Source organism: Micropterus salmoides, unplaced genomic scaffold, assembly GCF_014851395.1.
Source record: "Micropterus salmoides isolate LMB-PRFRI ecotype aquatic unplaced genomic scaffold, ASM1485139v1 Ms_hic_scaffold_14, whole genome shotgun sequence".
Classification (NCBI taxonomy): Eukaryota; Metazoa; Chordata; class Actinopteri; order Centrarchiformes; family Centrarchidae; genus Micropterus; species Micropterus salmoides.
Window position 1 is genome coordinate 18,016,814 of NW_024040485.1, and position 11,952 is coordinate 18,028,765.

At 40.1% G+C, this 11,952-nt stretch overlaps 1 protein-coding gene and 1 long non-coding RNA gene across 2 annotated transcripts in view; one reads left to right on the forward strand and one right to left on the reverse strand.

The window, feature by feature from the left end:
- Positions 1 to 4,183, reverse strand: part of LOC119902164 — a 36,352-nt gene extending 32,169 nt beyond the window's left edge. The window contains exon 1 of the long non-coding RNA XR_005444304.1: positions 4,052 to 4,183. This is a non-coding gene — a long non-coding RNA (uncharacterized LOC119902164). The remainder of the gene's footprint in view (positions 1 to 4,051) is intronic.
- The window catches only part of LOC119902161 (ephrin type-B receptor 1-B-like), a 154,866-nt gene extending 149,127 nt beyond the window's left edge, over positions 1 to 5,739 (forward strand). Inside the window, 4 exon segments of the mRNA XM_038718146.1 lie at positions 560 to 715; positions 1,519 to 1,544; positions 1,547 to 2,979; positions 5,245 to 5,739. Coding sequence (XP_038574074.1) covers positions 560 to 715; positions 1,519 to 1,544; positions 1,547 to 1,626 — 262 coding nt within the window. The 3' untranslated portion in view covers positions 1,627 to 2,979; positions 5,245 to 5,739.
- The last annotated feature ends 6,213 nt before the right edge of the window (positions 5,740 to 11,952 follow it).

Below are 11,952 nucleotides of genomic sequence, written 5' to 3' on the forward strand. Positions count from 1 at the left end.
TGCCAGTTCTGCACACCTTGTTTTGGACAATGTCTTCCACCCTTTCCATAAGATCCTCTCAAGCTCTGCCAAATTGGATGTGGACTGTCTGTGAACTGCAAGCTTCAGGTTTCGCCACACATTTTCCATTCCAATCTCCAGGCCTTGGCTGGGCCACTGTCATTCAGAGACATGTCCTGAAGCCACTTGTTTTGCCTGTGTGCTTTGGGTTGCTGCCATGTTGAAAGGTGAACATTTGGCCCTGTGTGAGTTTGAGTTTGTGCAAAGGAGCTTGTTTTTCTTCAAGGTCCCTCCTGTATTTAACTCAGTGCACTGTTTCGTTAATTGTGACCAATTTGCCAATATCTGACACTGGGAAGCATCATCATAAGATGCTTCATTGTAGGGATAGTATCAGTCAGGTAATGGGGGGTAACACGAAGGTGTTTGCTAGTTGCAGTTTTAGCCAAGGAGTTGTACCAGAGAACCTTTTTACACTTTTGCTCTTTAAAAACATTTTGAGAGAGAGAGATCCAGTGTAACACCAACACCTCCACCTACTTTTTTGTTCCTACTCCAGGCCTTCTCAGCCACTGTTGGACAGATCCATACCTGACTTCAACACTTTCAGCTCAGTAGAGGACTGGCTCGCTGCCATCAAGATGAGCCAGTACAGAGACAACTTCCTCAACTCAGGCTTTACCTCCCTGCAGCTGGTGGCTCAAATGACCTCAGAGTGAGTTCACCTGCTCATGTGCAAATGAAGGGTTCCAGAGTACCCATATGCCACTTGATGGGCACACGTATTAAATGACTCAACGTCAAGTGCATGTATTTCTAGCATGAATGCACCCAGTGACTCAAGTCTTTGAATGACTGCATCAAAGTAAAGCCTGTAAAATGCAAAAAATATACATCAGAAAATAACATAGTCATTGTGGTAAGAATATGTCCATCTGTGCTCTTCAAGGATAATGACTAGTATTTAATAATTAAGGACTTTCTATGAGGATGTAAATCCTTTAAATACACAACTTTAAGAGGCATATTTTTCGCTGCTGTTTATATGGAATATTTCAAAGCATGGGTCATGACAGCTTTCTAATAGCATTTGTGTTACAAATAGACATAAATATTGTACTTCATTTATTTTAATTAACAATGTTGCTTGGTCTACAAATTTGTATGTAAAAATGTAACATTTCTTTATTACAAATGTATGCCTGGGGCTTGGTGGCATTTATGCAGTCTCTTTGCAATGCAAAGCAACATGCATTAGTAAGTCTTCTCTCAAGTGATAGAATAAATTTTGTAAATTTGTGTTGGTTGTGTTTGTGCCACTAGCTTTCCATCCTGAAATTGTGCTTTCATATGTAGTTATGTTTGGCCTGTAGATGCACCAGAAAATGATTGCTAGTATAATCGCTTCATACTCAAATGTTCCATTCCATCTTCAATACGATGGAAATTCTTTCATCTATTGCTTGAAAATATGTTCAAGCTCTTCAATTTTCTTTCTTTCTGCCTCTTTCTCTCCAGGGACTTGCTGAGAATAGGAGTGACCCTGCAGGCCACCAGAAGAAGATCCTCAGTAACATCCAGTCCATGAGGGTGCAGATGAGCCAGTCACCCACGACTATGGCATGACTACAGGGGGCGCTGTGCCATGGAGCGGGCAGCATTCGCGGGACCAACAACAATGGCAGTCCTCGAATGACCCCCGATCCATCGGAGCGCGCCAGAGTCGAGACTATTGTCTTAATCTAATCCACTACCATGACAACAGGAGACCAGGGTCTACACTACCACATGGTTAACAGCTATCACACTTCATGCAATCCATGCCAGGAGTTCAGGGTCCAGACTTGATACTGTTCCTCCATTTATCCACAAAAGGAAGACAGGCATCAGTTGCTGTGATCATAGACTGCCATTAATGTCATTGTAAACCAAAATAACTCCAACAATCAGACATCGACACAGGGAATCTGTCACAATTTCAGACTGTATGGTATATTGAGTGATATTGTACTTCTATATTATCTGGACTAGAAGATGTTAAAATTGTAAACTGGAGTGTGATACATTTAGAAACAACATGTGACCTGTGATTTTACCATCGTCAATGTATGCAATGAAGATGCCTTGACATGGCCATAAATAAGTCCCAGAACAAAAAGCAATTACCAGTAGAAATAATTAGAGGGAGAATCATACAGGGATGTACAGTGGAGCACCATTTTCAACTTTTCACATCATCTTTTGCTTGTTTGAAGAATTTGAAAAATGTATTGTAAATGGACTGGTGAAAGTTCAGAGCTAGTTATATTTTTTTGTCTTTTACCATCTGTTTGTTTGTTTTACACTATAGCAAGATGCCGCCCACTCGTATTTTAACTTTACCACTACCTGTGGAGTCCTGGGTGAAAGGCCTTGCCAAAGGACTTAACCAGCCCACCCAGATTCAGAGAATATAAATATGTTTATCTCTTGCTAAATATGATTATATCTTTCATAATAAACCTTCATATTGAAGGTGATATGTATGGATATGTATGTACAGAACTCTCTGCTTGCATTTTTGGCAAAGACCTGTTTGTTGACTAGATTGTGATAGACACATGCAATGTGTAGATTTCTATGGAGCCCTGGTTCCCCAAAGGACAACTGAACAATGGACACTTGGTTGAACGTCTCCCTGTTCCAGGGGCACAAGGACAATCCTGACTCAATCTTAACCTGAGGAAAATGTTAAAGGAACTGTGGGCAAAGAATTGGTATTGTAGATCTATATGAAAATTGCTGTAGGAGTTAAAATAATTGAAAAAATATCCATTTATTGGAGATCATGTTTAATGTGGGTGTACACATGCTGTCTCTTGCTGGTGAGCACTTACTTGTACAGATATGTTTTTTTATGTTCTGTTGTTTTTTGTGTTGGGAGTGCTCAGCACCATCCAGAGGGGAAGGGAACTCCAAACCCTCCAGCCCAAATCCACAGTAAGTACGCACTGATCACACAGGAAAAACACAACTTAACATCAAATTGTTCTATATCGGGTAGACTCTATTTCAGGCAAATCCAGTGAGTCTTTCTCACGAGTGCCACAAATATCTTGGCAAGGCAAGTTTTGCTGCAAGTTTGAAATGTGTAGGAGAGTAGCTAATCAAGGCACTGGAAATCAGAGTGAATCAGCATCACTTCTCTACACAGTGGATATGAACATCTGGGCTGAGGTTTGCCAACAGACGCCTGATGCCATTCCAATGAGCACACAGACTTAAACAGCCCACATGGGCACACTGCTCACAGTGTAGCACAGGCTTCCATAGAAGACTGTAAGCTGCTGGGTAAATCTATGCACTCTCACTATACGCTGCTGCCATATGGGTTGGCGTGTTGAGCACAAATGCTGTTGTGCCACAGAGAGTTTCACGCATATATAAACCTCACCATAACTCTTAGCTGCTGGAACTGGTGTTTGGAAAGGTACACTTTGGAAGTATCTGTTTGCAAGACGTCTACATTATGCCCAAGGGATGCCATGGCTGGCTGGAATATTATTTGAGGATGCACACGGATGATTCCTATTTTATAGTTGGGCTTGGTCCTTTATGGTTGCGCTATGATTGGTCTGAGCAATGTAATGGTGTCACAGTGGTACCAATTTCAGGATAGCTTGGTGATGAGGAGTGGTGGTTTTGCTGTTCATCATACTTTCTTTCTGGTCATCTGCTTCAGGCTGAGGAATTGTTCTTCTATTCTATAAATCAAGTTTTGTCAAGTGTTATGAAATAATGTTAACAACACAGGCCTTTAACTGAAAGCAAACTGACCTGAATGTTCCTGTGGCAATATTCCTTTGACATACAGCCGTGGTCGCAAACTCTCTCAGCTCACAGGCAATTATCATGAGCTATTGTACTATCAATTCTGTGCAGTAGCTGTGACCCTGCTGAAATGCCTTTTGGCCCGATTTGAAAAGACATGAGTGACGACGGTTCTAACCACCTTACATCCAAAATTAGAAATTGATGGCAGGCCCATTAGCAGATTATTAAGTATACTCACCCCCCTCAAGTCATCCTCCTCCTTCTCATCCTCTGGCTGTCCCGCCCTTTCTCCCTGGCTACTCCCACTGGCTGGCGCATCTCCAGCTCGTTTATCCTGGGTGTAACCAAGCTGTCCTGGGCTAGGGTTGAGCTGGGCTGGGCCTGGCCCAGCCCAGAGAAATCGTTGACTCCATGCTTCAGTGGTCCCAGGCAGGGGTGCAAACACCTGCTGGGACCCCCGTCTGACAGGCATCTGATCAGCCACAGGGAGGGAGACTGATGGGACCTTCAAAAAAAGACACACACACACACTGATGAACCCTCAATTATGCTATTCTCGCGTCTGGTTTCCAGCCTGATGTTTAATGAAGAGAAAGTGGGGAGAAAACCAACAGTGTGTGTGCATATGTTATAGAAAGAGGGGGATGAGTCTGTTTACATGAGGGTGGAGATGCAGGGCAGAAATGGCATAAAGAAGGGAAGGTCAGAAAGTTAGTTCACTGAGGTGAATCGGCCCGTTTAATCGTTCAGTGTGGTTTATGTGGCAACATCTTTGTCATTATATATATAGCTTATTTATTTGGATTAGTAATGGAAAAAAACTGTTTTCAAATACTGGTTTGCCTCATGAGCAAAATCAATCAGCTTTTTCCCTTCAATTCTTCTAGTCATTGATTTACCAAGTATTGCTAAATATAATCACATGCTCCTTGAGATTGGCATAAATCCCTTTCGCTGAAGCCAGTGATTCAAATTGAATACATTAGTCCTCTATTCAGCTCAGTCTCATGTATTTGCTTTTCAACCCAAGAGCCCGTGAATGAGATGATAGAATATATTCATTATGCAACAGTGTAATTCTTTTTTTTTTCCTCCATTTGCTCTGTTTGTCTTTCTAAATATCTGACTGTAATGACACCCCAGTGTGATGAATGGAGAGGCGGTTTGCCATCCCTCTCTGAAAGCCATTTCATATGGAGGCCATTCATCACACACTGATACAAAACACAAGAACCGAGCTTGTTAAATGTTTCACGGTGCTGTAAACTGTCGGAGAAGTGACCAACAATCCTTTTAGTAGCCGATTTCATGCCTGTCATTTATAGGTCAGAACAGTGGAAGCCGTGTTCACCTGAAAATGACCTGACTTGACACCCTACAAAACTAAACTTATTAAACTACTCCTTTCTCTTTTTTCCCCTTCTGTTTCAGACTGTGGACTTAAAGATTTACACACGTATAAAACAGCATATACACAACACTTAAAGTTCACACTCACACACACAGTGAACACAGAGGAACTGCTGTGGGCTGCCAATAAGGAGGAAGACCAGGTGAAATGGGACCTTTCCAGGACACCAATCACAACCTCCCTCTATGGTACACAATGGATGGTAGAGCTGAATATGAGTCGGCACATGTCATGTTTATTCGCGCGTGTGTGAGGACTGAACGTGTGTGTGTGTGTGTGTGTGTGTGTGTGTGTGTGTGTGTGTGTGTGTGTGCATAGTGGGCACATTTGTGTGTACAGACATTTCTGTGTGCACAGGTACATTGTTTAAATACGGTCCTTTTTTTTTCTTTTTGTTTCTGTATAGCTACCACTTGTAAATTGTGACGAGTACGTGTCAAGAGTTTGTAAACTGTAACTTTCTGAAAACTATTGTACTAAAATGCACTCAATAAACGCCTTGGAAAACAAGTCAATCACTTTATGGTCTGTGACTCAATGGGCGATTATTCTGCTTTCATTAATGGTGAGTCAAGAAAGTGGAGAGGAAGGGTTATTATCCAGTAACACTACTGTCAGCACTGTGCGTGAGTGTGACGTGTAATGCTTGGTTTCATAATGGCTAAGGAAATAAACAGCATTTTGTCACTGCCGGTCTGGCTGGCAGCACGTGTTAAAAGCCATCAGCCACTAATAAACGAGCCATCACTTGGATTAGACGCAACCGCAAAAAATGGCTCACTAAGAAACTGACAATATTTTGACAAACTAGTGGAAATTATCCTCCCATTGAAACTCTTATCTGGGTCTCAAACACACACTTGCACACACAGACACATACAAATACACAAGGAGTCACAGTAGTCTCATAAATTCCAGTTGCCAGACACAGACTTTTAAAGCACTTCGCATACTGGAAAGTGTGGTGCACAGTAATGATATGGTTAATGGAGTGAGTCGAAAGATATGAGGATGTATCCAAGTCTCAGCATTCCTTCATAACTGTTTATTGACTCTAATTGATTGATAATACCCAGCTGCATATTAGCAGAGAGGCTGCTGTGCCGGAGCTGTGCCACCCGAGAAGAAGCCAATAAGACTCATGAAACAGTTAACTTTCTGTCTTTTTAAGTTTATGATATTTAAAAGTGCTTCACTCCTCACTTGGTCCATTCGTGAGGGCGTATGCAATGATGTCACAGAGAAGTGGTAAAAGTGTCTGCTTTTTTCCTAAAAATGGTTTGGCACGATGTAGATGGAAATGAAAATGAGAAAATGAATGAGATCTTTGAACACCAGGCTGGAAAGTAGCATTTCACTGACCTCCCTGGTTGAAAGTTTCAAATATGTTTTTACCTCTCTCCAGGTGTGCCTGTACACAAACCCAACAACGGGGTCGTACACCTGTACATCACAACAGTTGAGAAGTTAAACTGCTGGAGGTCAGCAAAAACAAGATTTTCAGAGGCTGTTAAGTAATCTTTACGTTAACGTCTCAGCTTTGTGTTTGCCTCTTGAAAAGGAGGGTCCAGTTTTATACACCTTTGGTCTGATTTTGCCATCCAGCAATAATAATAGCATTGTAATATTGTTAACAGCTGAGATTTTGAAATATAGTTTAAAAAGTCAGAGTTGTCAAGAAACACAGGCAGTCAAACAATATTACAGGTGTTAAACAAAATCCCCACGTTAGCCAAAAAGCCTAAAGGCTAATGGTCTGAATGTTTGTTTCTTGCCCTGTTTCTTGATCAAAGTCTTTATTATAGTCTTTAGTCTATAATTATGGGCAAATATAAGGCCCAAGTTGTGTTGGATTGTGTTGAAGTGGGATTTTCCTTGAATGGACATGGCCTTTGAAAGAAAATGTTTTACCCCAACCCTCACATCCTACAGTACCACATGTTTCACATGAGATGCTAAATTGCTCAGGTGACAGTTCAAGGTCATGTTGATGCTTTAATTGCACATTTAGAGCTCCACTAATAGTTAAACAATGACCATTGATGTGGTGATGTTCTTTATGGTATTCTTCCCCTACGCCGTTAGCTTAATTAGGCTGTTTTTCACTTTAATCACAGCAATTAGCGAGAGAGTGAAAGATATGTGCCCTCTTGACAAGTAGTGCTACATTACATTAGGTGTGAAAGCTGACTTGTGGGTGTATGTGTGCAAGAGAAATAGCATGAGATAGACCGGTTTAGGCTGACAGAAAGCCAAAGAGATGAAGACAGAGGCGAGTATGGAGAGCGTTCTCTTAAAAGTATGCTTCATCCGTAACAGGGTGTTTATCACTGACGAGGGAGTCGGCTCACTTTATTTCACATTAAAGTCACGGGAAGTTTGAAAAGTGACTTCTCAGCAGCAAATCTTTGCCTTAATCAATATTCCCTGAGCAATCACCTGCGAGAAAGGGATTGGTGCACAGCAGGGAACTTTGTGCAGAGAGAAGGGGAGTGAGTTGGAGAAAAAGCAATCCATCCAGCAGTGCAGATCACAGTGTGGGAGTGGAAAACTTGGAGTGAATACTGAGTGAAGGACAGTGGAGGAACTGTGAACGTACAACCATGGGACAAAGACGATGGCACTGAGATGGAACGACAGAACTGAAAGTGGGCATTTCTCAAATCTTTGTCCTTCTGTGTGCATTTTAAAAGAAATAAAAATTTTGCAAAACGTAACATGACTGGAGATGTGTTGATTCCCAGTGACTGATTGTACGCCTAGTGAGATTGTCCGAGGCCTAAATCTAATCTCTGCGCTTGCTGGCTGCAGGGCCACAATAAGCTGTCTGCATATTTACAGTGATCTTGGGGGGCCTAGGAAAAGCCTGCAGCACAAACTGATTCCTGAGTCTGGATATGGTTCACAAACTCAGTGAAGGATTGTGGGGTTTCCCAATATGCATACTTTGACAATAAATGAAATATAGCATGAGGATGGGTGACGAATTAAAGATCTGCAGTTCTTGTTAGCTGGAAATGTTTTAATGACTTTCCAAACTGTCGCGATTTTATGTTTGTGTTTCTTTCTCTGTGCCAGAGTTCTTTTAAGAACTTGATGGCTTCGACTGTCAAGCTCACAGTCGAAGCTTCGCAGTGAAACAAGCATTGTGCCATTTTGGCAATATGGGGGTGCTCCACATCTGATTTTACATAGAACTACCAGTTTTTTGACAATAAGTTAATATACAGCCTATTACAATACACATTTCAACATTTAATGCTGTAAATAAACATGTTAAAAGAAAAAAACTTTCAATAAATGTTTTTAAAGTGTGTGAATAAATACAAAAATGTAACCCTAACCCTGGGTCGTCAGTGTGCATGTGTAGGTGTAGTGCAGAGGTCACTAATAGGTGGAATGCGGTCCGGATCCGGACCCAGCCACTGCACTGTCCGGACCCGGACGTACAGCCGATATATTATTGAGAATTACTACCGCGTGACGAAGCGTTTCTATTTTAGCCCACGCAGCTTTTCTAGCATTTACTGTACTGGTTCAGTGGCACATGAAACTCACAGATCAATTGCATGTGCTCTAATCGTCTCATGTGATGCTGCTCAGCCAATCAAATCTATGCATGAGTGTTACAGTTTTTATTTTATTTTTTCTGAAATTGAGTAACAAATTAATTTCTTTTAAGATGCACATTTACAAAAACTTTTTTTTAAATGCAGCCATCATGATTACTTAAATTTAGAATTTGTTATTAGAGCAGTTATTATTTATTATCCCTTCAGTTTTATGTGAAAACTGACAGTAAATATTGTTGAAATAGTGTCTGATTTGACCTTTATATACAGTCTATGGATTTGACAGTCAGTTGCTGACTAAAAACATATGCTGATACAACTAGGCTATACATTATGGTAGGCTACTGAATGATAACGCAAGTTAATGTTCTGGACCTTTGCTTCGTGAAATTTTCTCTAACTGGACATCTTTGAATATTTATTGAATACCCCTGGTGTAGTGTGTATGTGTGTAGTGGGAGCGGAGGAACACATGCTGAAGAGACGGAGCCCCAGCTTCACTGGTGTTGTGCCGAGTTGTCCGCACCTCACGGGACTTTCAGATAATTTATCACCGTTGATGAACCACACAAAGAATATTATATCATTTTTAAACAGCCAGCTACTAGAAATAGACCCGCGAGGAACTGCGACGTGCATGCAGTTGTTGACAGCATGGCATGCACGCTAAACTCTGCACAAGACCGGTGAATGACAGGAGAGAGAGAGAGAGAGAGAGAGAGAGAGAGAGAGAGAGAGAGAGAGAGAGAAAATGGTCAACAATAAGCCTCAGTTTAGCTTCGGCTCGCAATCGCTGTGCACAAAAACACACATGATTCGACTATCAGATGACTATAGGCAGAACTTGACGATTCTGATTCGACAATGTAAATCCTTAGTTGGGGACAGCCCTAGTCTCTTCATTATACTCCCACACAAACAAATGCTATTTTTAGTGGTTAAGGAAAGCCTATAGTTTTTCATTATAGTCCAATCAAATCTGATGTTCATATACATTTTGCTCATGAATCATGGTTACTGATGACGCCTGTCCATCGCTTTGTACAGCATATATGTCAGCTGATTAATTTACTAAAAATACAGAAAAGTCATATACAGTATACATACCATCACAAAGCCCTAACATACTCTGCAGTAACAGCCTCAGGACAGCAACACCAACTCAAGCAGACCAAACCAAATTATCAACGCAGAAAGAAAAATATATACATACAATACATACAAAATATATAATATACAAAGTAAATTACAATGTTATCTGACCCTAAAAAGAGAATTCACATTGGCAAATTAACTGAGCACAATAAAATGTCCTAAACTAAGAAAAATGTTGACAACATACAGACTGTGTGAACATAGCCTGACCATAGAAGGTTGCCACAGACAGAGCTGGCTACCACAACTTTTCTAACCTCATGCCCTAAATATAAAACACTAAGACAAAAACACTTTGCAAACATTTCCCAAATATACCCCGAAATCAATTTTATATCAGACACACAGAAACTCCCCTATATACTGGCAGAAATGCCCAAATGTCAAATAATTGCTGCAAAATATGTCTGCTCATGCCATGAAGTGAGGACAACCAGTGGAAAGTTTTAATCAATTAATTTATTTTTTTATTTTTTGTCTATTAACACACACACACACACGTTTATGGTATTATCTATATATTTAATTTTAATGTTTAATTATTTTTTACACACACACACACACACTTACTGTTTTTTTTATTTTTTATTTTTAATATATTTTTATTTTTTTAACACACACACACACGCTTACTGTTTTATTTATTTATTTTATTTTAATATATTTTTATTTTTTTAACACACACACACACACACACTTACTGTTTTATTTATTTATTTTATTTAAATTTTTTATATATTTTAATATTTCTAACACAACTTTACGCTTTAATTACTTGTTTAATGAAATGTATGGGGATGATTGTTCTTATGTAGTTTGTATGATGCTTTGGCAGTATTGTTGTTACACATTCATGCCAATAAAGCTAATTTGAATTGAATTGAATTAATTTGCCTAAGACCGTGGTGGAAACGCACACAACAATGGGCTGAACGACCCAAGTTCCTTGAAAAGTAGATCCTGGGACTAAAAGTCCTGGGTACTTTTGTGGAAACGCGGCTATAGATTCTAAAAGTCTCTGGAACTCCCATAGGTTGTTGAAAATGACCAGATGGTCATATTTGTCACATGTCAGTTTTACTATTAAAGCTCACAATCACAAATTTGGGATGGACATGCAATAGATGCATGGATGTACACAGTACACATATATAATAATAGTCAAATTACACTATCAGAAAGAGAATGACAGTATTAGGTAGATAGATTGCAAACGTATGAAGAATACGGATCTAGAAAGATGTCAAGTAAATGCCACGTGCCAAAACCAGAAGGACCTGGACCATGTCTCTCATGCATCTTTGACTGAATCGATGACAGTCTACATGTACATGCACAAACAAGAGACAAAACCCAAGGATACCATTCATACAAAGGGAGAAAAGATAAGAAGATGAGAATCCGAGATGTCTGGGAGTGTTTGAACTGTATAGCGCTGCCTTGTTGTGCGAATGTCATAGCTGGTGTGTCTACATCAGAGACAAATTCTTGACTACAAAAACAAAATGAGTAGAAGACTACTCTGTGTCTGCCTCTATAAACTGCACATGTGGAGCCCTCTGACTCATGCAGCCACATGTGGTCTGGCTGAACAGGTATTGACCTTCAGCTTCTTTTCCTTGCTGTAGAAGCCAAATGTTAGCCCTTGCAGCACAACAACGCTAATCCTCCTCAATTAATTCTGCCATAATGATGGAGAATTTGCATTTTGCCTGTTCAGTAATTATTATTATTCAGTAGTTATTGATGGACTATAGTGAATTTGGTAAATGCGGAAATACTGTTGGCTTTATCAAGATGTTAGTTTCAAGATCCAAAGTGTATCTCTCTTGATAGTGGAGGACATTTCTCCTTTTGTGTACAGGAAGAGAAATCCAGCACCTGGGTCAAATGAGATTTTATGTCTCAGATGAGTTCATCAAATTTAATTATGATACATATAATTACCAAAAGCAATCTTCTGTGTGGTAGGAATAATCATTTCAGAGACGTTGGCACCTG